Source organism: Denticeps clupeoides, chromosome 7 (assembly GCF_900700375.1).
Source record: "Denticeps clupeoides chromosome 7, fDenClu1.1, whole genome shotgun sequence".
Taxonomy (NCBI): domain Eukaryota; kingdom Metazoa; phylum Chordata; class Actinopteri; order Clupeiformes; family Denticipitidae; genus Denticeps; species Denticeps clupeoides.
In genome coordinates, this window is record NC_041713.1 from 7,974,699 (window position 1) to 8,002,062 (window position 27,364).

Here is a 27,364-nt window from a genome sequence, read left to right on the forward strand (position 1 = left end):
CTTCTGGCATCTCTCCCTCACTCCCTCGCTCCCTCGCTCCCCCTCTCCCTCCGTCATTGAACACAAGACAAGTTCATATTCAAATCTGGCTGTGTCTGCCCAGTACAGCTGCAGCCTGCTGTCACGGCAGCATAAATGATTTCCTGCGAATACGAGTCCCGGCTCCGGACGACCAATAAAAAACACATGAGGCAATACAGCAGCACATCGGAATAACATAATGGAGGTCCTTAACGCACTTTTGAAAAAGGCCCGACCTGTTCAGCCCCCCCCCTCCTTCTGTCTTCCCTAGGTCTCTGTTTGATCTCCGTTCCCTTTCTCCACAGCGGCTACCCAAGTGAGCTGAATTCCTGATTAAAAGAAATCAATCTCCCACCGATTCTAAAAATATCTCCTGCACCCTGACATCACACGCGACAAGCCGGTTCGCATACATACAGTACGCGTGGGCAAATAGGAATGAACAGACAAATCGGTGGTGCGGTGGGCCAGCTGGATTCACGGTCTCAGTGCAAATTCAAACAAATTTTCAAATTAATAAAACAAAAAACTACACATGCACGCACAAAAGACAGATGTGAAGGGAATAATACAGCTTGAAACATTTGGGAAGTGGCATCGTTGGTATTCCTATTTCACAAACACACTAATTTCTTTCCAATATAACTATATGAGCCCAGAGAACATGTGGTGTAAGCAATAGTCGATTTCCTAAATGTCAGCACCTTGCCAATAGCCATTTAGGCTGCACTGGGGAAGGGCTGATCGGCCTATCAGTGGATTGCAATTCAGAGATATACATTTTACATTTACAGCATTTATCAGACGCCCTTATCCAGAGCGACTTACAATCAGTAGTTACAGGGGAGTTGCTTAGGGTTAAGTGTCTTGCTCAGGGACACATTGGTAGTAAGTGGGATTTGAACCTGGGTCTTCTGGTTCATAGGCGAGTGTGTTACCCACTAGGCTAATGCCACCCCATTATATACCTGCTGTTATGTACAGTGTGTTCAGACAGCATACAAGGAGAAGGAAACATAAACAAAACCAAGAAAAGTGAGTTTTTTTCTCAAAAACACATTCTAATATTTGTTACAATTTTTATTCTCTCTTTTAGGGCCCTGTTTTAACACTGGTACGGTAGGCGCTTTTGGATTTTATTTAGAACTGGCCACCTGGGGAGCTCCCCTGAGAACCAATTTCATCCTAGGATCATTGAAATGGTGTAAGCCAACAGGGACATCATTAAACCATAGCATTCAACTACATGTTCGTAACTGGCCCAAAATACGTCATGAAAAAGTGGTGTAATTTTTTTTATTTGAGGTCTAGACAAAGAAAGATTTTTTTAAATGCTGGTTTTCTTTGATAGCTCCTAATGGAGTGGTTAAGGCCCTACTTTTAAAAACATACAACATTTACAACATTTAGCAGACACCCTTATCCAGAGTGACTGAATTAGAAGCTAAATTAGTCCCCCAAAAGAGACTATGCTAAAATAGGTGTAAACAGCCCAAAGAGTGGTACTTCTGTCAAAGGTTATAGGAGATATGAAATAGTTTATCTGGAGCAATAGGGCCTAATGTCTTTAAGTCACAATATGAGGCAATGTTGTAAATGGATGCATGCATGTGTGGGAGGGTTGGTGCAATGGAAAATGAATGCAAATGAACCCGTGCAATTTGCTAATTTCACAAATGTTAAGATACTGACGTTTGAAGACAGCATCTCTCTTCTTACCACATCTAAAGCCCAGCGCAAAGTGATGTATTCATGAAGGTGATACACACAGTCAAAACACATGCAGATGTGGTATGATTATAGGATTAACATAATTTAGATGAGCCCAACAGATCCCCACGCCTTCCAATTAATATTCCACTTCACCCATCCTTTAACGGACACTGCTTGAGAGTAGATGAAAGAAGGTGATAGCTGTTGACTTTTTAAACTGAATAAGCTCATTACTTATTTTACTAAATTAAACTAAATAAAAAAAAAGCAATTGTTGTTAAGACAATTCTTCCTCCAAACATGAACTTCTATTTCCCACTTCCCCCAGCAACAAACCTCACATCAGTACCAAAACAGCTTTGCCTTAATTATTGTTTAAACCCAGTAAGGTTCTGTCTTTCCTCTTTGACGTCACTTAGTCCCTTTCCTCTCTCTCTCGCTCGGCCCAACTGTCCTTTTGCCACCCATCCCCTCTATCGGCCGCACTGCTTCTCCATTTTTCTCTTAATTCCATTCTCTGAGATTCTAATTCTAAGTGGCTAGACCGGGAGGACTGCACTGTTTCAATAATGCCAAAAGCATTTACAAGAGCATAATCAATCTTTCTCTGTCTCTCTCTCACCCCCCCACCCCCAACACTCTTCTATCTCTCCTAAATGCGCTTTACTGAAATAGTTGTTATAACACTGCCAAAGTAATCAGGCATTTAACAAAAAAGTTTTAATAATAACAGAATAAAGCATTCAGACAACAGAAATAAATTCCCTCTGCACATATTAAACCATGTTTCCCCAGCAATCTATCAACACCACATTAACATGAGAAATAAAAAGCTGATCAAAGGACATAAATAACATCTAGGAAGGATTGCTTGTGCCTTTGGATGAATATATTAAATGCCAGGTCATAAATACTGAAATACCAAAACTATTTCCCCACTCCCAGAAAGAGCATGGAGTTGTAGCAATTGCTTTTTTAATGCCAGTCTGTGTGTAGGGAAGATCATTTGCTTCTCATTCTATATTTCTTTTATGAGTTGTATTTTTTGAGATTGTTCTGGCTTTAGGTATGAGTAACAAAAGAACATGTCTTAATTAAACTGACTATATGAGACAAACCAGCATGGTTACCAGCACATAATGTAGTAGCCTAGTGTGTAAGACCCTCACCTATGAACCAGATGACCTTAACGTCACAGGTTCAAACCCCACTTACTGCCATTGTGTCCCTGAGCAAGACACTTAACCCTGAGTGTCTCCAGGGGGACTATCCCTGTAACTACTGATTGTAAGTCACACTGGATAAGGGCGTCTGCTAAGTGCCATAAATGTAAAATGCAAACGTCTATAGGCAAAGCAAAGAAGAAGCATTCTTTGGCTGCAGAAGAAGTCCCTCAAGGCTGAAGTCTCACTTCAGTTCAAAGCCAGGCACATTAAAAGAGAGGAAAAGTTCAATTCAGCTGCCAATTTTTGGGAGACCAATGTGGCAGGTCAAGGCTAGAAAAAAATATGCAGTGAGAGCAGCAGACTACCAGACTGACTGAGAAACAGCAAAAAAGAAGCTTAACCTCCAAGGATCAATACTCAAAAGAAACATGACCCCCCCCTTCCCACACACACACTTCCTTCCCCCATGGAGGGGAAGAGACCCCAAGCAATAATCGCCTAAAGGATGATCAGCCTTATACCCAAAGATAAGTACCACAACATAGTTACATGAAAGATTGGGGTGACGTACACCAAATGTCTAATAGCCTCCTATTGTCAGAATTTTTTTTTATCTTGACCCCATGAATATCCACCCCCCACAATTCTAGTCTGATACAGTCTTCTGGTAGAGAAGAGGTTAAAGATTTTAAACAGAATACAGCTTGACTGTGGCTATTGATCAGCCTCATACATGACATACAGAGTACATAATCTTAGAAAACAACTGTTTCTAAAAATCTAAATTAAAAACCCAGAACGGTAACACTAGTTTGTTTTTGATAAATTGCTACTTCTCAGGCAATGACATGCTGGCACACACTGAACAGATACAGGTGCTGTGTGCCCCTATCCTACTTTATCTTTTTCAAACAACAAAGGAATTTCAGAGCAGAATTTGGCACCAACTGGCCCTGACCAACCACTTGTGAAACCTGCAGCTAAAAGTTGCATGCTGCATTATGTCCTGTCAAATAAGTAATATTTGCAATGTTTTTAAAAAATCTGACATTTCAAACAAAGTAGCTCTAAAGTATTATATATTAATTTACAATATTAGTTATATATTTAATTGATTTGCATCATAAAATATAATGCATTCTCTTCATTTTCTTAAAAGCAATATTGTGTCAAGAAAATAAGTTAATGTTCACATTCACACCTTAACATCTTACTGACAAACATGATATAGAGGTTTGTGTCAAGTTTAATGAAATTCTCCTTCCATTTGTACGTACTAATTTAGGTGCACCTCCAATGGCACAGGATCCTTTACATGGAACAAGCTGTGCAGCCAGGAAATTACTGATACAATTACCACTTGATTGTTGAAAAGCAGTTTTGCACATAGCAACAGTTTTGACGCACAGTGATGATTGTCTAGTGCACGTTTGAAATTAGTACCCATGCTGATTATTTTAAGGGGTTTTTGATATAACAATAGTAATAATCTGCTCTGTATGCAATAATGTCTGTCTGATTTTCTTTAATCTCTAAACCCAGATTACAATAATTTAATACAATCAATTCTTGTTTTAACCTCTGTCACTTTCACCCTGCAGCTTGACACTGGCTGGCCTATTGGGCCCATAGAACATGTTGAGTAGTTAGGGACAGGAGGCTGAATAAGAGAGCAAGTGCCAGAGACGTACTTTTAATTCAAAGAAACAAGCCGTGTTTCAGTGAAGACAAGGTTTCCAGCAATACGGCACTGTTAAAGATGTCGTTAGTGCAAGCAAAAATCATTTCACAGTCCCACAACAATGATGCAGTTGCACAAAAATGCACACGCACACACACACACACTTTCACACAAGTGACACAAAAACACCTGAGGTTGATTCTGGCGATGAGAGCCAAAGCCTCATATTCCACCTCATTGAACAGACGTAGCTGAGGGGAATGGCTGTGGTAAAGCTCCACAGCAGCATCTCTGCTGTTTCTGCTAGAAAGCAAGAAAAAAAAGAACTTCCTGCGCTAAACGTCAGGTCTTTTCAAAAACACCCACAATGCTTCTAAACAACTAGTCACCCCCAACTGAAATGGGCACGATTAAAAAAACACGCCGCGCGTCCTGCCCTAGTTCAGAGCAGAAGTGCAGTTGAGCTCTGTGCACAGTGGGAATATTATTTTGGACTGTTTGTCCCAGAGCAGCTACAGGTGAAGGTCTGGTATTGTCGGTAACATGGTGACAGTTGAGGGGGAGGTGAAAAGGGGAGGGGTCGTCCTCCCTCCACATGTCACTTTGTACATTTGAGCAGATTATTATTTTCAATGACTATCCTGCTCTATATTTAAAATACTGTATTGGACTAAATGCCTACATTCCTTAAACAAGGCATATTAGCACAGTCTGATCTTTATGAACATCCTTTGTCTTGTAAATAATCTGTATATTGTGGTCTATATATGTTCTTGTTTTATATTGTGTTGTTCTTTATAAGTTTTATTTTAGTGAGACATCACTGGCCAGAACCAAATACCTTGTGTGTGTGTGTGTGTGTGTGTGTTTACATTCTTGATTCTGAATCCAATTTGCCTTGTTCCTCGTGTACTTTTCCATTTCCGTGCAATAGCTATTGACACAACACAACCATCCTGGTTTTGGCAGCATTCGCATGTCTTGTATTTCATGCCAATAAAGAATTGAGACAAACAGGTAGGCAGGCAGGCAGGCGGGGGGGGATAATGTTGAACAATGTTCTTGATTGGAGGTGTCAGATTTTCGTTGCTGTTTTTTTTTATTATTTCCATGTTTGTTCACAGATGGCAATTGGCACATGCCTGTGTGCTACTCCGGTCATGTTTGTATGTACATTTCAGCATGTGTGTGTGCGACAGCTTTTGTTCCAGAATGTGCGCGTGTTTGTTCGAGTACGCCTGCATGCGTCAGTCAAAGCTGATTAATCTTTCCGGTGTGCGCGCGGCCGCCTTTGCTCTAATTGAGGAGCGCAGAGGAGGGGCGCACTTTACATTCATCACAGGGACACACTTTGCCTCCGCAGGCCGAACGGGAATGCTGAGGGTGGGTAGGGGTGCCATGCAGTCGCAGGGTGAGATTCTGCTATTTATCGCCAACCACAGGGTGGAGGCTTCATGATAAGAAACTATGACAATTCGCTGCGTGAGGCCCTCTTGGAGGGTTCAAGTGCCCTGTTAGATGGTTGAGTTGGATCAGTCACCTTAAAAGCACCAGCATGAGCACAATCAGCTCCTCTACTGGCTGTACGTTTATGAAATATTTTTTATAGCATTTTTATTAAGCGGAAACATGTTTGGCAGGATTGTTACAAGTACATTAGATGCTGCCGGCCCATGTGTCCAGTGACACGTACTGGAGAGTGAGCGCGACTGCGGGTTGAGGTGTCTGCGCACGCATGTGTGTCTAGCAGCATGTGGCGTCTTTGACCAGAGCCAGCTTGGCACGGCACTCGTGGGTAATTGACTGAGCACATCTTGTGTTCCTCACTCGTGCCTTCCATCTTTCACACCCTCCCTCTCGCTCTCTCTCACTCATCTCTCCTCCTACTCGGACAGGAAGTCTGTGCTCTCAGCACTACACAGGAGGAAGTCCGAAAGGATGGAGGGATTGAGGGGGGGAAGCAGGACAGAAGAAGGGCAAATGAGGGAACTAGGCTGTGGAAAAAAGGAAGGGGGGGTTTGAGGACATTGAAGCAATAAAAGAGAGGAAGGGGAAGAACGAACATTGGAGAAAACATAATACAACCATGGAAAGATATTCCAAAGGCAGATTAGGAAGGAGAAGCAGGGACAGAAAAGAGATTGTTCCGTGTGACCAGAAAGGCTGGAAGTTAGAGTCCCGGTGGCAAGGGCACCGGTGTGGTGATAACGGCTGTGGACTGGAGACTCAGAATCCTCTCCCTGCCTATGAATAGATAAGAGTGCATTTAGGACGGAGCAGGGGCACCCGTGAGACTGAGCTTGTGACGTCTCTGTAGGGAAACCAACCCCGAAAATTGGGGGGATTTTGTGGAGGAGGGGCTAGGGAGCGGTGGCAGACAGGAGGTGCACCTGTACACCTGGCACAAATCCATCTGACCCTGAGAGCTGCCAGGACCCCTCCATTACAGTTCATAATGAGAACAGAGACAGAAGAAGAGATGGACAAAGACAGAGGGTCTGAGAGAGATGGGGGTACGGAAAAATGGAAGGATATGGAAAGATAGAAAGAAGGGAGGGGCGTGTAAAAAGTTGAGCCCAGTTAATAAATGTCCACATGCTAAATGGGCAGAGGGAGACTGACTGGGAGAAGATTGAAATAGGACATGTATATTTAGGGCTCTCTCTCTCACACACACACACACACACCCATAAACACACACACAGCCTCCTTTTTGCTCTGCCTCTGTTTCAAAAGGGGAACACACATGCCCAACTGTCATTTTTTTGTAAACCAGGACAAAGAAAGGAGGAGGGAGCCAGACAAAGAAGAGATTGAACAAGAGATGGCAAGAGAAACAAAAGCACAGAAGTGCTAAAACATTACTGAGATTTATTATCATGTCCAAAATCTTAGTATGTCACAAAAGGCAGAAAAGCATACTATTTCCAAGGGGTTTGCAATGGAAACTACACTGGCTTAAATGTCGCACAATGCAATGAAGTAGTGACAATGGCAGCAACAAAAACGCAGACTACATGTAAGGCAGTTCTGTGGTGATGTCAACAACACTGCATATTTTTAAAAATCGGTCTTCACGTGAATGTGCTGCTGAGGAGATGGGCTGCAGAGGTTCATCCTATGTGCTGTCAGGTATCAGATGCCAGATAAGGTGTGGTTACTAAGGTGTGGATACTCCAGCTGAGACTCCCAGGAGTCTTTCACTTATTTTTTCAAATTGATGCTCTGTGGGGCTTGGGGCTTGTTTGCTAGTGTATGTTCAGGCATTGTTAGGATTTACACAAATAGATAAAACAATAAAAATGGATGGATGGATAGCTTGTTTTATCTATGTTTGATATATTTCTTGTTTTATTCATGTAAATTATGAACATGTCTTTGACCTTAGACTAGCAAATAAGCACCATGCTAGTTTGAAAACAGTGATTGTTTTTGTTGTTGTTATACACAGTATAGAAAACAGTGCAGTACTTTTCTTAAGGGGACCTCTGTGGCACCTTGGCACTATTGGATTTGACCTTTCGGTTATGAGTCAGCCTCCCTGCCCCCTTGGTCACCACCTACCACTGGTGGTGACCTACTAGGCAGTGGTGGCCTAGCGGGTAAGGAATCGAACCCATAATCAGAAGGTTGCCAGTTTGAGTCCTGAACCAAAGTGCCACTGAGGTGCCACTGAGCAAAGCATCGTCCCCACACACTGCTCCCTGGATGCCTGTCATGGCTGCCCACAGCTCACCAAGGGTGATGGGTTAAAAGCAGAGGGCACATTTTGTTGTGCACCGTGTGCTGTGCTTCACAATGACAATCATTTCACTTTTACTTTGACTTTCAACCCTGTAGTGCCAGTAGTCATATCAATATGAGTAAAACATGTATACTGCTGTTTATACACAAAAAAGTTTGTTAAACAATACTACACATATTTAGTATGTAGCGCAACATCAATAGTATTGATTCAATGCACAGTCAATAAATAAAAATTTCCTAAGTAACATTTTCCAGGAAATATGCAGATACTCGGTTCTCACAAACTGAACCAGGTCCACTGATCATTCAATGGCTAAAATGTGATTGTGTCAAGCCGGCCATTTCCCCTAATAAAAAAGACACATTATTTTATTATTCATAGTTTCATATTAAGCCCAGAAATTGTTGTGAATGTCTTATTAAAAACATTCATTAACAAAATAGCCTTTTAACCAATTAAAACACCACATTACAGTATCTGCAAGCAATTATGATGGCATCAAATGCAAACATAATTAATTGAAATACAACTAGGAGGTACATATTTCCTTGCATGGCACCGCGCCACGTTGTGCATGTAAAATATGTGTTTATATTATACAAAAGCACTGAGTGCGCATCACAATGACAAATATTATAACAGGGTCAGGCTGATTAGTGATTAGTGCCTTGAGACCCCTTTAATGCACTGGCCCTCGTTGAGTACATTAATGGAGACTAAAAATGCAAATTGAGTGATCAAAGAGGCAAAAATGAAAAAAAAAAAAAATCTTACGGGAATGTTGGTTACAGTTAAACTGATTCCCTGTTATCTATCCCCTGCTGTTGTCCTGGAGGGTTGCAGTCCCAGGGCACACGAGTGGCTGAAGCAACACTGTCCAAAACAGTAATCACATACACACACACATGCACACACACTGTGACACAAACACAGCCAGTGACATAATTGGTCCTTGTGATTAAATGCTGTGATTGGCTCCCCCGCTCATCTTCTTTTTCCCTGGTGCGTGACAATTAGCGGCCAGATCCTGTTCCAGGTCAGCCACACACTCCACTTCCCGCCTCACGCACGCACACACGCACACACACCCACAAAGTGCCAAACACCAGCTAATTAGTACCCCAGTGGACAACTGGACCAACTACGGCCGGCGGACTGCTGCATTCCTGCTTGGGGATCCATGGTAGCTGGCGACATGCGGCAGATCGCCTCGCGACGTGCGATAGATCGCCTCGCTTCATCCACAATCACATCGGGCCAAATGGGTAAAGTGTTAGACGATCAGAGCTGACCTGTAGGTGCGAGCTGCTTTCTATCTAATCACACATGACTGGAGGCTGGTTGCTCCGCTTTCATCTGGAAGGTTGTCAGGTCTCAACCACAGCCAGAAAGCACTAATGACGAATCGTCAAAAAAACATTTTTGTTAATGTTCTCCCTCTGAAGCTAAAGGCCTAACATCTCGCACGAGGCACATAATCGCCATTGTTAGTCGTTAGGGAGCATTTCAGGAGCAGCAGCACACCAGCATGAATGGTGTCAAAACAGATTTGCACGTCTCGGCTAGCCAGGCAGCATTCCTCTTACTCATTTCCTCAGACGGCGAGGGAGTGTAGATGTAAAGCCACCCACAGTCTGTCCCTCAGTCTCCTCTCTATCTCCATCCCCCTCTCTGGTGTGCTTTCTTCCCTCTGTCATTTCTACATGGTGTTTCTTTCCAGCAATTTCTCTCCACATCTCTCCGCCATCAAACAGTAGCACACCTGCTCTCCCACTCCCTTCCTCCCTCCCTGCCTCCTTCTCTTTCACTAATAGTGAATAAAAAGTGATCTCTCCATTCGTCTCCATCCACGATTGCCTCTTCTCCATCTTTTTGAGCCGTGGTGGTGTTTCTTCCACCTCCGCATCAGTGCAGACTCTATCTTTATCCTCTCCTAACGTAAAAGTAAGCAGTTCATGTTTTAGACTATAAAATTGTACTGTTCCTGATTTCTTTGCTCATCTGAAAAAAAGAGGGACCAAGACAGCAGCGGCGCAGCAGCAGTCTGTCTCTATTTGAAAATAAAGTAAATGCGCAAGGCAAAACATGGGTCCTCTGAACCAGGACTAAAACTCGTTGAGTGCCTTTCTCCCTCTTTATGTAGGATATTGTCTGGCTATGATGAACTGTGAGCCGAGTCAGACCCTGCCTAGGAAGTAAAATGTGTTAATCTATGCTAAAGCAATACACGTTTATACATTTGTCGCAACAATTATTATGTTCGTTTTTACAGCCTGAGTATAAACATGTCTGAAAATTGCATTAAACAGGCCACTTCCATTTGCATGTTATTGGCTGGCTACTTGGGGCCATATTTTACCCTCGATATAGTGTATGGGCCGTGTACATCTTGGATTTATGGCTTTACAGAAATATGTTGCTAGTTCTCTGTATCAGACAATTTGGTTGGTGTGTAATTATGTTTGACACCCAGAAGACAAACATGACCAATATTTTTAACACGTTTCTCACATGCTTCCTCATCTACAATTAAACCAAAACCTACAACTAAAATGTAAAGTACCTCAGCATTTCTTTCACGTTGACAACACCAATTCCAAAAACCATGTGTAAAATGGAAAATAAACTAAATGCAATGATTTGCAAATCTCATAAGGCCATATTTTATACAGGATGGAATATACAAAATGTCCTGTCTTGTCTAACATGCAACTTTATTTCTTACCTGCCTATTGCCTCTCACTGAAAACAGCAGGAGAATTTCATTGTATGAACGCATTTAACATTCTTAAAGTGAAGTGATAGTCACATGTGATACACAGCAGCACAGCACACGGTGCACACAGTGAAATTTGTCCTCTGCATTTAACCCATCACCCTGAGTGAGCAGTGGGCAGCCATGACCGGCGCCCGGGGAGCAGTGTGTGGGGACGGTGCTTTGCTCAGTGGCACCTCAGTGTCACCTTGGCAGATCGGGATTCGAACCAGCAACCTTCTGATTACGGGGCTGCTTCCTTAACCGCTAGGCCACCACTGCCCCATTTGACAACAAAACTTGAAAGCTCATAATGCCATGAGTGTGAGTAAGGAGAAAATGCCACATTATTCTCACTTATTAATTTGTTGCTTTGCGCCTATTCTGGCCTTCCCCACAATGCTTTCTCCCTCATGTTACTCTCTTAACACCCATCCCATTCTACAGCAGGGCCAGAGTCACCTGGCCTAGCTACCTCAGCCTGTCGACCACCACGTCTTGTCCGAGTCATCCCACAAACCCAGTGTGCCATTCCACCACATTACTCTTAATCCTGAATGAGTCAGCTGCATTTTTAGTTTTGCTTATTTTTCATTTTCACAATAAGGTGTAGCGTAGTATTTCTGAAGAGGAGGGAATCCATTACCACACTCACCGGAAAACAAAGCCCTCGTGTTCTTGGCACATGGAGCACACGTGTGTTTAATGAATTATGCATTTGGCAGTGTGCCTCTAAACCTTTTTTCTGCTTCAACTCCCCCTCCTTTATGAGCAATAAAACATACACATAAATTCTAACACATAGCAGTGGGCGCCTACCGCATGGCTGAGATTTACACAGTCCGTAGTACAGCATGGGTAACCACAGGCCCCGTGGGAACAGTTGGGATAGCGGTCCCACGTCCGCCATGACTGCAGAAACGCAGGCACATGGCACAAGGTGAGGGACCTTCGGATTGCAGTGCGTGGATGCGTGGCACAGTCTGCTTAGTTATGATGCCAGCGTGTGAGGTCATGTGTGAAATCTGATGGCTATGACGGGCTTAGGTCGCCAAGGATTTAGAAATGTCACAATGGCAACAATTATTTGGAAAAAATTGACACATAGGCTCCCTAATAGAACTGGCCAAGAAACAGAAAGGGAGTGGACCCAGAACCCTTTGAAAATGCTACAGCTCTAAATACTCCACTTTAGAACCTTAACAAATCATTTTAATTTTAATGGTGTGGTTAATCATTGAAAGCTGTTTGGATGAGTTCAATATGCAATTGGGCAAATACATAGAATCATTACTCATTTAAAGACATTTAAATGTCTGAATGTTTAAAGCCATTTAAAAACATTTAAATTTTAAAGAGTCATAGGGAATAACATAAAAAATTGCCATCTGAGTCGAAATGGAAAATTTGCATTGTGCTCTTGTTCCATTTAATCAAGAATCCATTTTTTGGATGAGCAGAATAAAAGTTTATTATCCAGCAAAAAGAATTAAGTTCCCGTTGGAAATGGCTGGAGACCGCAGCTCACTAAGATAAAGCGATGGCAGACTGCTCTATCCCATTAGCCACGGCTGTAGTGAACGAGACTAGGGAGAGATGAGAAGAGGGGGCCGCAAGAGGTTGTTGGCTGGCAGCTTCGGTGACACTGGCCTCGCTCAGGCAGATGATGTACATTTCACTGCACTCGGCCGCACAGTAAAAACGGAGCAGAGTGCAGCACGCTGGCGTCAAGCATCCCGCCTGATCAGAATTCAGAAGAGATTTTGTGTGTACTGGACGAGTCCAGTGGACTGATAAAGCAGGGAGCCATTACATGAATTACAGAGGCTCTCTGGATTTGGCTAGGTGCAGTCTGATTTTTTAAATTATAAATAATCTTTTACTAGCACATCTAAAAAACATTAATATTGTGAAAAAGGTCGTTTGTTTCTTGTAATTTAATTTAAAAGCCATCAACCCCTCCAGTCCCAACCAAGTATAATTAACATACTTTTCAGAAGTTTCTGCATTGAGAACAGTTTTGATTGCAGGTATCATTCTAATCATTTGAGTTGGGTTTCAGACATTTGTCCAGGTCCAACACACCACTTTGGTGTATTTGTTATTAATGGTCTACAAAGAAATCTCTGCAGACTAATTAGAAACAAACAGCACTGCATCTCTTACCAAGCACCTTTCAGTGCAATGACTATCCATATCAGCTATATTATGGTGACAGGCAGCTTAAATAATTTTTTTCTTCTCTACGACTCAATAATTGGATGCCATATTTTGTTGTCATACTTGTCATCAGCTAAACACATTGTGTGTGGAATTCTTGGGAGACAGTGCTAGAAATATTTTGATCGGCCATTACGATCAGGCCTATGTAGAAGTATTTTTGAAAGCTAAATGTGGCTCAATCATACAAATATACAGTGGTTAGTGGTTATTCTAAAGTTTACTATGTCACTAAATGCATGTAAGCCAATAAAACAATGGTTATTTCTTCATCCTGACTCCCTGTCTCTCTGCAGACTATAAATAAATGTTCTGAACTTGAAACTGTGAGTTACATTTGCAATTTGTCCCACTGACAGCACTGTATTGTTACCTTGGCAGCCATAATCATGGAGGAGCCCCCTCTCACACCCAGGATGGGGATGTGTGTCTGGGCAGAGATGAAGTCCAAGATCTGGGCGATGGCCTCCTGGTCCGTATCATCCCCAAACACCACACCCTGCAGCCAGTGTTCTGTCATCAGGTCGCAGATGCTCTTGATGATGCTCTTGGGGTCCGTTTCATTCATGGTGAGCACCTCAATGTTTGGCGCCAATGGCATGTGCTGGAAGAAGTCGTCCTTCTCACGGGCACCTGCCACCGCCACCTCACTAGAGTTGCCCACCAGCACCACAGCAATGCTCAGGCCCTGCATGAGCTTGGGTAGTGGTGGGAAGAGGTGCCCATGCGATGGTTGCTGGGGCATGGGGATGTAGTGGGCCACCATGGCCCCTCCACCGCCTCCCTTGTCCCGACGCGAGCGGCAGGTCGGTGGCAGCAGCAGCAGGCAGAGCAGCAGCCCCAGCAGCCGCAGGCGGCAGGAGAAAGGCCAGCTGGCGGCTGGGTAGGGGCACCGTCGGCTTTCCTGAGGTGAGCAGGGGCCGTGGCAGCCACAGACAGGCATGGTGGAAGAGGAGTGTGAGCAGGATACCTGGACAGAGAGAAGAAATCAGAGAATGGCGGTTTAAAGAAACGTACGCATGCTGAGCGGTGCTCCCCACCGACAGTCAGTAACATATATATGTTTGTACAGGATTTACTGAAACTGGAGCACCACAGAGTGAGCAAGTGTGACTATGCATGAATTAAGGGGTTAAGCTGGGAGAAGGTGAAATGGGCAAAAAAACCTCTGCGTGTGACACATAAATAGTGCATAAACACGCACACTTGGAAACAGCGTGTAGATACACTCTCGCTGATCAATATTTCACGAGAAGTGTCTTGAAGCAAGATAATAGTCTTTATTATGGATGATATCAACTCTCCCTGTGGACGGGTGACTGACTCCCTGACAGAGCTTTAGAAACAGAGACGGGGGGAGCGGAGGCGCAAGGGGGCACAGGAGAAGAAGGGAGGAGGTGAGAAGAGCGGGAAAATGGGGAGCGGGAGATATGTTGATGGAGGAAAAAGGGTGAAGATGGGCCTGACGAAATGACTGACACGCTATTGGTGAGATGTGCAGACATCACCTAATACACACTGTATAGTCACTTCTTTCACAATACTATATAAGATAAGTGCTTGGGGGATGTTAATATCAGAGAAATAAAAAGACACAAACTAGAAAGAACTGCTTGCTAGATATCAGGTAGAACTAACTACCTTCTAATTCCTTGTCTGCTGTTGTATAATTGATTGTGAAGATACATTTTTTTAGAAGCATCAGAAGAGCCATGACTGACCGCTCCACATTGTTCAATCTCTATTGGTGTACATTGCAAATTTCATCTCTGTTACAGTCATTTCAGGACCACACCCCCTACCAACCGAACATGCAGATAGATTATCAGCACTTTAATTCAAGCATTCTGATTGGTGACCTAGTGAATGTGACATCAACAAACACTTCCCACATGCTGCACATATTTACAGAGGCGTAAATTCCTGATAAACATTTTTCCGTATTTTGCTTTCTTTTCCAATTAGAATGCAACATGGTGCACCACGTTTTGCATATTTATTTACTGTTGTCCTCATTTCACCAAATTCATTTTATATTTGATTGTTTGTGCCACAAATTACTGTTTAATTTAGGTTTCATCTAAATGAGCATGCACAAGAAGGTAGTGTGTGTATGTGTGTGCCTGCGTGTGTGCATGTGTGCATGTGTGTGTTTGCTTGTGTGCGTGATAAAGGCCCTGTCAACAAGAAGCAAACATATCCTTAGAGAAAATGAGTGAGGGATGGGTGGGGGAACAGAATAAAAAAAGATAGCACAGGAATGACAGACAGGAGAGTCTGTGAAGATGACAATAAAGGCTTCTATAGGAGAGATCATTGCTGGCGGTCGGTCTGCTAATTACAGCTGCCTGTGTTAATGGTCAAATGTAAGGGAGGGATGTGTATGACTAGAGAGGAGAACAGAAGGGAAAACGTGCTCATGTAGAAACAAGGAGGAACAGTTTCATGGGGAGAGGGCACAGAGGTGTGTGCAGATTAAAGGTTTAGTAAAAGATAAGAAAGAATGTAAGAAAGTGAGGTAAAGACAGAGATGGATGAGAAAAAATGTAATAACCAGAAAATAAGAATAGGAATGGCAGGACAGGAAAAGAGAAGGGGAGAAAAAGGGAAAAGAGCAGAGAATAGGGGGGGGTGCTCTCTTTGAATTGGTACTTCTCTAGCAGCACTCAGTTTCCATGGCAACAATTAAAATAGGCCTCTCCACATACTGTTGATGGACACAGAGATACACTCATACACATACACTCAACTGGCACACACACTGATAAGGTTTTTTTTTCGAGACACTGACCACACATACATGGCTGGATATGGGCACATTTCACACACACACACACACACACACACACATACACACACACTGATAACCTCTCCATGTGGGTTTTGCAGAGGGCAGAAATCTCACACACTGATACTTTTCATGCGCAAATGAACAAAGCCTCACATACAGCAGCAGCAAAAAGCAGCAGCAACACACAAAGAAACTAAATACAGATACAGTCCATACAGATCCACAGAGAACAGACCTAAAAGCATGCCCCAAAAACCACACACACACAGTTCTGAGAATTCCCAATGCAAATGCCTCAATTAAAAAGGACATTTATATCAAAACCATCCATGACTGATACTTGAAACTTACTGAAACTTAGACACACATTGCTAGAGCCTCACAGAGAGGCATTTTATCCCCTGTTTTACAGCTTTTCACACACCAGCAGTATCTATTAAATGCTGACGGGTACTAGATGGACTCCAGTGATGATCTATAGTGCGGCAGTGGCAGCATTAGCAGCAGTAACCCCCACAGGCCTGCGATCAGTACGTCCACCACTCTGAGGACTAAGGTTCGGCACCAGCAGAGTAAACCATCCTTAGCAACAAGCAACAGCCCCAAAACAGTTAATAAGCCCACCTCAGTGACCAATAAAAGAGGGCAATTGCCATTAGTGTGGGCAGTGGCTAACATGGCTCATATGGTTAGGAACTGCTGGTTATATGAGGCATGACGCAGATATTACAACTCTGTAATAGGGCTCCTGTTTCAAAGATAAATTACACCGTAACTGAGGACACCAGAGGTACCCCGCACACACACACACACACATATATACAGAAATACATGTACACATGAATGCTGTCAAAACACAGACACAATATTGCAGTTTGCAGGGACACAAATCCACTGGCGACAGAGAGCAATCACTCAAAGCATAGAGACATGATCAAGGCCGACGTCTTGTTCTTTCTCACTGCTCACTAGAGCTGCCAACTATAATCTTTTTTGTGAAAGCATAAGATTCTCAATCGACGTAGAGAAAATAATCACTCAAAGTAACTCAAAATGTACACGCATGAACTCTCTAACCCAGTAAACTAACGTACATCTTTAGTGATGGTGATCGGCACAACAGCACTAAGATGATGTCTCTCAGATGTCTGCCACTGATCATCCAGTGAAGTTTAATTACTCTTTTCCAGATTTGCATTAACATACATAGTGAGCCAAGCTCAACCACCTGTACATTTTCCTGCCATATATGCAATGTCTTAACCCAAACCTTTTCTTCAGGGTCTCCCTTTTGTAGATAAAACGTTTTAACTAGTCCCACATGCATCCTACTGAAAGGTTGTGTTACGAATACACTGTGCTTGTGGTTATAAGGTGCCTTGTGTGAAACCAGGTTAGTCCAGACACAAGTGTGTTGTGAGTGCATCACTCACATGTTTTTAACCCATCAGCAGCACGACTCCATTGAAAATAATGGAAATTTGCTCGCAAAAGACACTTCATGTGTCTAGCATCACTGCTTTCAGAACTAATACCCCACCCCCCACCCTGCAATATCTCCAAGCCCCCCACTGCACTAAAACAGAAATGTTCTATGATTGGACTGAGACTTTTTGTCAGGCACTATTAACAGCACCTATTTCTGCGAATGAATGCGGCCTTGCTGAACAAAAAGCTGATTTTTCTGCCATTTTTATGCAGTACTGCCAATAATGGCGCTTTAAGCAGTGCATTTTTTGAGGTTAGAGCAGCTGCGGCTCGGGCCTATGAACAGATCTGCGGAGGGCAATCAGATGAACAATAAACAGTGGCCCCAGGAACATTAAGCCAAATTCATGTTTTAAATAAAAAAGGAAGCGAACCATGCTATCCCCTCCAACACCAGTGAAAATGCACCAAAAAACAGATAAGCTGCATGGCGTTTGTTGGAGCAGGCACTCGGGTGTCTCGCATTAGCATATGGGGCAGGGTAAATGTTCACATGTTTACCGAGAGCCGTTGAGTGGCATAATGGTGTCTATTTCAAGAGACGGGACGTTTGGAGTGCTGATCACTCACTCTTTCTTTCGCTCCCTCGCTTCCCATCAATGCAAAGAGTCGGGTCGGTGGGTCGTGATATTTGCATGAATGCAGGCGGCTGATACAAACTCTGGAGAAAAGAGTGCATAACTCTTTTTGGGATCATAGGCAGGTCTATGGTATGTTCCATATAAATCATCACCACAAATATCAGCTACAGCCATGGAGACATATCCAATAAATGCAGCACATTCATTTGTACACACATGGCACTATAAAAAGGGCAGACTGAAAGAAAGAGCAAAAGAGAAAACATGCAGCATTGATTCCCCTAGATTTCAACACACTTAAAAGCTTGTCTAACACCATATATTATTATTCCCTGCATTGCATTTACTGTAGTATGACTTTCTATGACTAACTCCTACACAAGAGAACATGCTAAGGCAGATTAAATGATTTCTGGCACCCTTGTAGTATAATTAAGTCTACTTAAAACACTCAAGTTCATTTTAGGTGCTTGGACAGAAAGCTCAACTGTTCCTTTTCTAATCTCCCCTAATCAAACAACTTTTTTATCTAGCATTGAAAACAGGGGCGAGACGTTGGCCTTGAGTACTGCATTTAATGGATGTTAACAACTAATCAGTTATACTATGTTAAAGGCTTAAACCATTTTTAAAAAATTCTACTACTGAATTACAGCTTCAGTATGGGTTGCTGGTCATTTAAATGTTAACCAAAACAATGTAACTAGTAAGCAATAAATTGTTTTTTGATTAGAATGAAAACCTATTAAAAATTTAACAGTTTAAATCCATTGACAATAAATCAACATTTCAGAATCTGAACATTCATGAACACCAATAAACTGATTATAATGATCTAAACTGTGGCCATCTATATGAGTGCTATTTGAACAACATTAAAAACTACTTTGGCAAACATTTGTGAAGTACCAAAATACAATAAATGTAACAATAAATATAATAAAACTGTAAAAGGTCATCTTCTCTGGACTCTGAGGCATCAAGGATGGACCATTACACAGTGGAAACGTGTACTGTGGTCAGATGAATCATTATTTCAGGTATTTTTGGGGAGAAATGGACACTGTGTGCTCTGAATCAAATAAGAAATGGATCATCCAGACTGTTACCAGCATAGTCCAAAAGCCAGGGACTGTCATGGTATAGGGTTGTGTCAGTACCCTTTGGCAAAGGAAACTTGCACTTCTATGTACTTTTCATTGCACCATTAATGCAATGAAAAGTACATAGAGATTTTGAAGCCTTATTCTGCCTTCAAGAAAACATATTTGCAGGGACGCCAATGCATATTTCAACAAGACAATGCAAAACCCTGTTCTGCACACATTACAAAGTACTGGCTGTGGAGGAAGGGGCTACAGGTACTTGACTGGCCTGTCTCCAATAGAGAATGTGTGGCACAATTTGAAGCACTAAATGTAACAACAAAGACCCCGTACTGTTGCCCGCTTTAAGACTTGTTTGCAGGAAGAATGGGACAAAATTACACCCGATGTTGTAAAAAAAAAGCAGAGGACACATTGGTGTTTTCAGTCCCTAAACGTCTTTTAAGTGTTGTGAAAAGGAATGGCAAAATTCCAACGTGGTAAATGTTGTACTGTTCTTTTTTTTTTTTTTTTTTGGAATGTGTTGCGAGAACTTAAATTGGAATACATGTTTATTTTGGGGAAAAAAAATGTTGTATTGTTTTCAATGGAATGAAGGTCAAAGATAATTTAACACTGTACTGTTTGCAGTTTGATTTTAATTTAACATACCGTTCCAACTTTTTCTGATTTAGAATTGGTATAAATACCAATATGACATGATCCAGACAGAATGTGTGTGAATATTCAGCATGTGAATATTTGTAAAAAAATGTAGAAAAGAAACAAGAATGACCCTTCTTTGTACAAACAACAGCGCTTTAATCACTTTAAATGTGTTTTATTGACAGCTTTTCGCAGATTAGAGCCTCAATAATCTGTTCTCCTCCATCCATCTCATTCCAAGCTGTTATTTTTGGACCCTGCGTCCTACCTCTTGGATTAGTAGGTGTTCCGGGTTCTTAGTGTGATGGAGAGTGCGTGTGCGTGTGTTATTGGGAAAAGATATATAGATCTGAACTGGATGCAGTACAGTGCGAATTGCCTGATGAGAGACATGTGCCGCTGTAAAACATGACCAAGCTGTTATCTAAGACTGGTTATCTAAGACCTTACAGATGCCTCTTAAGAGCGTCCGACGGTAACTGTCTTAAAATATTGCAACCAGGAGACTTGAGGCTTGCTTCCTATATTCTCCTTTGAAGAGTTGCAGTTGACGCCAGACTACAAGACCCCCGCCTGCAACCAATTCTATGGATGCGGTTAGACTCAAATGCACTCAAGCTTCCAATGGTCCAGGCGCATGACCTATGACACCTGGGTCTTCAACACCTCAGCATTTCTCCAGCTTTACACACAGGACCAACCATAAAATCAGCCCCTGGGTCCCTGCATAAATTATGTGACATCACTCCCAAATGTGCCATTCAACAGGAAGAATATGAGCTTAGGGCAAAATTATCCTACAGTGGACTACAGCAGAGACAGGGGTGGCCTGCCTACTACAAGACATGGGAGGCCTGCTACCTGATTAATGTACCTTTGCTTTTGTCAAAGCTGTTATTTCTTCAACTGTAGTTATTTTTATCAAATGTGTATGTTACACTATTAAAGTAGTAAGTGAAATACAGTATAAAATGCCAATTATAACATTGTGTATCACATTACTAAATCCATAATTTCTATTGTTTTAGCATTAAATTTCACTGTACGGCTATACATTTTCAAATGCTCTTTACAAAGTTGGTTTGTTTACCAATCATGCAATCATGATCATGAAGTCCTGACAGAAGATGTCTTCAATCATCCTACATGATTGAATTATAGAGCAAATTCTGAAACACATCTCACATATCTATAATTGCTACTTTGCTTGTGAAACTATATTTATTGCTGTTTTTTGCCCACATAAACATCATAATTCTCCAGCAGGCACAAGACTGTCAAGGCTTCAGCAGTCCTTGGACCTCTCTCTTCCCTGCTAAGCCAATGATATGGCTCCCCACAGGGATAATGACATCTGGGAGAGCTTCCCAGTGGAGGCCCTGCATTTAATCCCACCCCGTACTCAACCCGCCAGACACCGCCGTGCGCTAAAGCTCAACGCTTCGCCGCAACAGCGATGACAAATCCGGAGCTGTTCTCACCTAGCTCCTTTATACCCCCAGCCTGACTATCAGTACCACCACCAAACGTGCGCCCAGCCGCAGCCCCTGCAACATCCCACAGCTGTGCAGTATCAACCGCGTGATCAAACGCTGCTAAAACGAGGACCTAGATTCCCTGCAACTACAGTGGTAAAGCAGCTGCATAAAAGCATCAAACTTTGAGGCAGGCTTGAGTGGTAAAAATAATGTTTTAATATATGCTGACAAAGAGGGCCCAGAGGTACTATGCTAGTTTATCATGAGCTCTGTAGTGAAGCTCATTCATTTGTACTTCTATCTCAACATGATTCTGAAAAAATGCTGATATATATTTTTTTCTACCAGAGAGGTTGAGAACAAAAATCCAAGGCCAAGAACCATGACTTAAGTCAAGTTTAATTACATTGTATTTTCCCTTTTATAACCTTAGCAGTTAACGTATTGAATACATAGGCCACATCATTAATAAAAAAGCTTTTTAGGTGTCAAAACAATGCCTGGGGCTAGCTGTGCACCATATAATACATCAAGAACAGGGAGCTGTGTTCAGTTGCCATTTGCTGATGTATAGCCATCTGCTGAGACATCCTGTACATGCACAGAGACCAAGTGGACACTAAAGTCCGTAGTGTATTCAACATGAGTTGCTTGAATAATAGTAGAACATTCAATCCAAAAGGAAACTGGTCATCATTCACACATCCTAATGTGAACCATCTGTAGGAAAGATTTCTACAGGTCTTTTAAATGGAAAGTTCACATGGCGCCATAATGGTGCCAGTTTCATTCTACCCACCAAACAGTCCAACTAATTCTGATCATATGGAAAATAAAAAGGAAAAAACAGTCGATAGATACAGTCAAATTTAAAATAGGAGGAGTGGAGGGGACACATGTTATAAAACATATGGATAAACTCTAAAACTGGTATAAACTATATGGACTACATCTCTTTTGCAAAGATATCATTATATAGGAATACTGACCAGCCCTACTGTACATGGGTGCAGAGCCTTAAAACTTAGAGGGAATGATGGTAGCATTTCATTAATGACATGGGAATCTTTCTTATTTAATTTTTAGCATCTGTAAAAGTTTGACATAGTTTTATATGAATGTTGCCATTAAAACTGTAATTTCTTTGTAAATATTGAATTATCTATATCTGTCTATACCCATGAATCAATGAACCCCATGATAGCAAAAATAATTAGAGCTGTCCCACCATAATTACTAATTATAACACCAAAATGATACGGTAAAGCTCAGCTCCAAAGTAAATGATTTAATTTTTATATTTAAGACTGAATGACTACTCTTTACAATTGTCTCCACACACACACACACACACACACACACAGATTGGAATGTGAGCTTGCCAGCAAACCAGCATTACCATGTGCAAATGCTTTTTTGTTTCTTTTTTCGCAAAGGAAGTAACTCTTTATCTTCTAAGTTTTTCTTCTAGAGGGGAGTCGCAGAAGAGACTTAATTTGCATTGCAATCAATGAAGTGTGTCCCAGCAATACCTTCAATTAAGATGCGCTTATCATTCAGGGGTTTGCCGGAACGGCTCGAGCAGCGTGCAGCAAGTCCGTGTCAGGTGCTACATCTAGCACAGTGCAGCGGCTGATGCTTCTCCGGCAATCTCCCTCGCTTTTTCACCCCCATGGGGCTCATCTCCTTTGGCACGCTCATGCCTGATCTATCCGGACCACCACGGTTGCAGATTTTATAACAGATGCGTACTGAGTAATTTACAGAATTTGAAATTTAAATTTGAAATAAATATAAAATCAGCTATAGCATGCAGCAAGGCAGTGTTCTAGATCAATAACATAGTAGACTGCAACAAATAAAAAACAGCATACATCTTTTTGTGCAGAATCTGATTTTGATAAACTTTAAGATCATTCTTTCATCAAATTTCTGCCCAAAATTTTCTGCCCGGTTTTGAAAAACTGTAGGGCAGCGATTTAGACCTGACTTTGATGTGCCCTCTCAAATTAAAAAATATTTTTGGCTAGACTACTTCACAACACAAATCATATGCAATGCAGCTTGAATTTTCAGATGACATTTAGAAAATTAGACAAAGCTGAAAAGATCACCATTATACAGCACAGGGAAGGACACCGGTGTCATTGGCATGAAATATAGTGCAACTGCTCAATGCACAAAAACACCCTTTTCTTGAGAAACTTACATCCAGAGTGAACTTTTCCCCTGGAGCAACATCGAGTGTCATGTTGTAGTAAGTGGGATTTGAACTTGTGTTTTTTTCGGGTCAACCGACTAAAAGCGTGTTAGCCACCAGCCTAAAACACTAAAAGTCAAAATAGCAACTGTCCAGCATTGCGAAGGAAGAATTATGTGGGGCTGTTCTGCCACATCTGGGTACTCATTGAGGGGTACACTTGCAGCCAATGTACATATGTAGAAATATCCTATATGCCTTTAAACAAAGAAATAGTTGATAGGTTTTAATTAACTGAATTGAATTACGATTAGCTCCCACAATCAAACAAAAAGAGGTTTGACAGAAGCTCTGTGAGGCTAATCTCTATAACCTCATGAATATGTTCTTGTAATATGTAATTTTCCTGACTGTGTTTTTTTCACTCGTTTACATCACGACGACCCCAGTGGCTGCTGGGTGAGACAAATTTGCAGCACGGTGTGATGTTTTATTCAGCTGCAGCCGAGTTCGATTCATAACGTGGCCCGACTGATTCACAGTTTTAATTAAAAATTAGCTTTAGCGCCGGTGGTAACATCCTGATTTATGAGGATCCGACTCTATCCACTCAGGCTCCAGAGTCCAGAGAGAAAGAGTGAGCCAGGGAGGGGTGCTGGGGTAGCATACATTACACCATAATAACAGGGCAAATTGCAGGAGTTCATTTCTTACGGCCAGGTAGCGCATACACCGTTTGACAGCTCCTTCGGCCGGCTTTGTTTCAGGTAATGGACTGGACGGGAGAGGGGTGGGTGTGGGAGGGGGGCACAGCACAAGGTAATATGAATGTATAAAAACCACAAGTCAGCAGAAAAAAAAAAAGAGCCGGCACATTTTACCAGTGCCTGATGGAATTTGCTTTGGTCTGACAGTAATGTTGAGTTTGTGTCACTCTCCCATTTAAATCACAGCGCCACTGAAATCCCTTGATACGCCGAGATTTTAATTAAAAAATGCCAGCAAGAGTGTGTGTGTGTGAGAGAGAGAGAGTTAAACGGTGAGGGTGAGCTTCGATCAGAGCTGTGATATGCAGATGGGACAGAGAGAGAGAGCGAAACCGGGCAGAACACAGAAGACAGAAAGAAGAGACGGAAGAGAAAGAGTGAATTATAAAGGTCCAGTGCATCAAGTTTTTTATCCTGAGCATCTCTTTCTCCATGAAACTGCCAAGTCCCCGCTCTCTTAGCACGTCACTCTCCCTGATTGATTCTTTAGGGTCTGGCACTCGTTCACAATGCAGAGTGGGAGCCAAGAGCTGTGCTATCACATGAAATGTGAACACAAACACACCGGATCGCACGCTGAGGCTGTCCAAGGTGCAAACTCATAATATATATCCAGGCACATGGCCACGTGCCTGTGTGCAGCAAATGATTAGTCATAGACACAGACATACAGGATGAACATCATGTGCATTCAGCACACATACAAGCATACATAAAACCGCAGAGACATATGAAAGCGCAGTATAAGTAATTGCTCTTTCTCTCCCTCTCACACAGCTTTTAAAAAAACAAGGTCTTGGCAGCGTCCCTTCCACGGGGTTCTAATGTCTCCCTCGGGCCCTCCCTTGGACGCATCACTTCTCCTGTGCTAAAGAAGCCAGGATTGACACAAAAAGGTGGTGAGCCACTAACCTAAAGCCCCAATGAGACCACCACACCCCTGTCTTCCAGCCGACTACGACGGCCTGTGACTATAAGCTGCAGTACAGCCAGCTCGCATCGCCGCCCTCAGGAAAAAGTGGTATAGTTGGAGCCATGTGGCTGAGCGGAATGTGGTGAGTGTGGGAGGAAAAGGGACATCCTCCATCTGGGAGAGTCACTGACCAGACAGCGACACAGAACGCCACCACCATGCTGTATATAATGTAAGGGACTGTGAGTTACGGGTGAGTTATGGCTTACTTTAATTAGGTTATTTTGGGTTTATTGCCCTTTCTGAGTCGTTAGTGTGTTCAGTCCTGATCATCTTGAGAAGCTTTTCCTCTCCTTCTCTCTCAATCTCTCTCTTTCTGGCACCTCCTGACGCCCTACATAGGCTGCCTTTGATTCTCTCTCCTCGTTGCAGTCCAGCATTTTAACACACACACACACACACACACACACACACACAATCCCACACTCACACACTCAGTACTCATAACGAGTGCATGGTTGAAGCCAGCCTCCCTGTGAGTGTGTCCTAATTGTCTCATCTCCTCAAGTTTTGTATTTTTCATCCTCTTTTTGGTTGGTGGCTTGATTTACCACCCATAATCCTCCGAGGGCCTTATTTATGGCCTCTGCCCCCCTAACACTGACAACATTGCCTTAACCGTCAGCTCCCTTTCCTCACCTACCTCCTCCCACAGTCCCATCACTCATTTCCACCCCATTTTTGACCCCACACCACCCCCCCACCCCCCGCTCCGGTCATGGTTAATTAATTAGCAAGCTGTTCACAGCTAGCACCAACTTTAGCACAGGCCCTCGTCAGCCCAGTCGCCATGCACAAGCCCTCAACTCTTCACCCCACCCTTCATTAGAGGGACAGCAGGTCAGGTCGCTGGTTGCAGTGGATGCAGGAGGGTAGGACCACTGCATTTCTATTTCCGAGTCAGTGTCTGTCCTATATTCTCTATATAACACAACTCTGGTACTCAAGCTGGGTTCCAGGGAAGGTCTTCTTGATCAGAAAAATAGGCCAATCTTTACATGACGGCCAATAGTGCCGTAAAATAAATGAGGTTCGGAAGTGTTCAAGCTCTGAGGTCTCACTGCCGTTATCGCGCTCAGTTCAGGTAGCCTGCCAGTTAAGCAGCCGCTCGTGCCTAAATAGCAAATTATGCCAGAGACAATGTGTTCCCAATAACATCAGGCCTGGCATAAATCTGCAGGCATTAATCTGCAGGGAAGCGACTCCCCACAACGTGCAGGCAGCTCCCCAGTGCTTTGAGGAATCCACTCTTTAAAAAGTGTGCTGGCTAAACTGTTTGTCCGGGCAAAAATCAATGCAACTGTGGACTGGCCGTCTGCGGTGTGGTTATGTCCAAAATAGGGTAGACGAGCCACACCTGACTGCCCTGGTGTCCTTGCCAAAATACCCAGATATCTAGAACAAAAAATGAAGAAAAAACATGGTTCTCCTAACGTCAAGGCAGCTCAAACCCATGATTGACAAAAACCATATTAAGGCGCTCTATTAGACATCTATGCAGATAAAGCAGATAAAGATTATCTTTATGTTTATAAAGATAAAGATAAAGAGCATTTGCATAAAATCTATTTTATCTGCATTTTCAGATTCATAAAAAATTTAAACTGTTAAAATTCTTAATGTTTAAAGAGTTCAATTGAATTAAACACTGCATGGTCCTGGGGATGACTGTGCACACATTTCACTGAATGTTATGTCTATGTAATTAATTTTCAGCGTAATCCTTTCTCATAATTCTGTAAGAGCAGAAGAAAACAGGAAAGCATAAAAGGGATAATCATAACTATTGAATACATAGTATAGGGGCCATTTAAAAGCTCCAACCTCCCTGCTCCTACTCAGAGGTAAATAAATGGCAGCAGTGGTGCTGGCTGCCTTCAACAACCACAGCCCCTTACATATCAGAGCCTCTGACAGACCCTGGATGGCTCTCCCCAGGGTGGGCTACTCCATTCCCAGTGGAAGTCCAGCCTCTGTCCATCTTTCTCCATCCTGCCCGGGGGCCATTGTTCCAATCCTGCTGAGATATTG

General features: G+C 42.6%; 1 protein-coding gene across 1 annotated transcript in view; it reads right to left on the reverse strand.

Annotated features, from left to right (window-relative positions):
• grin2ba (glutamate receptor, ionotropic, N-methyl D-aspartate 2B, genome duplicate a) overlaps positions 1–27,364 on the reverse strand; it is a 75,629-nt gene that overhangs the window by 36,227 nt on the left and 12,038 nt on the right. The window contains 1 exon segment of the mRNA XM_028986247.1: positions 13,678–14,274. Coding sequence (XP_028842080.1) covers positions 13,678–14,274 — 597 coding nt within the window.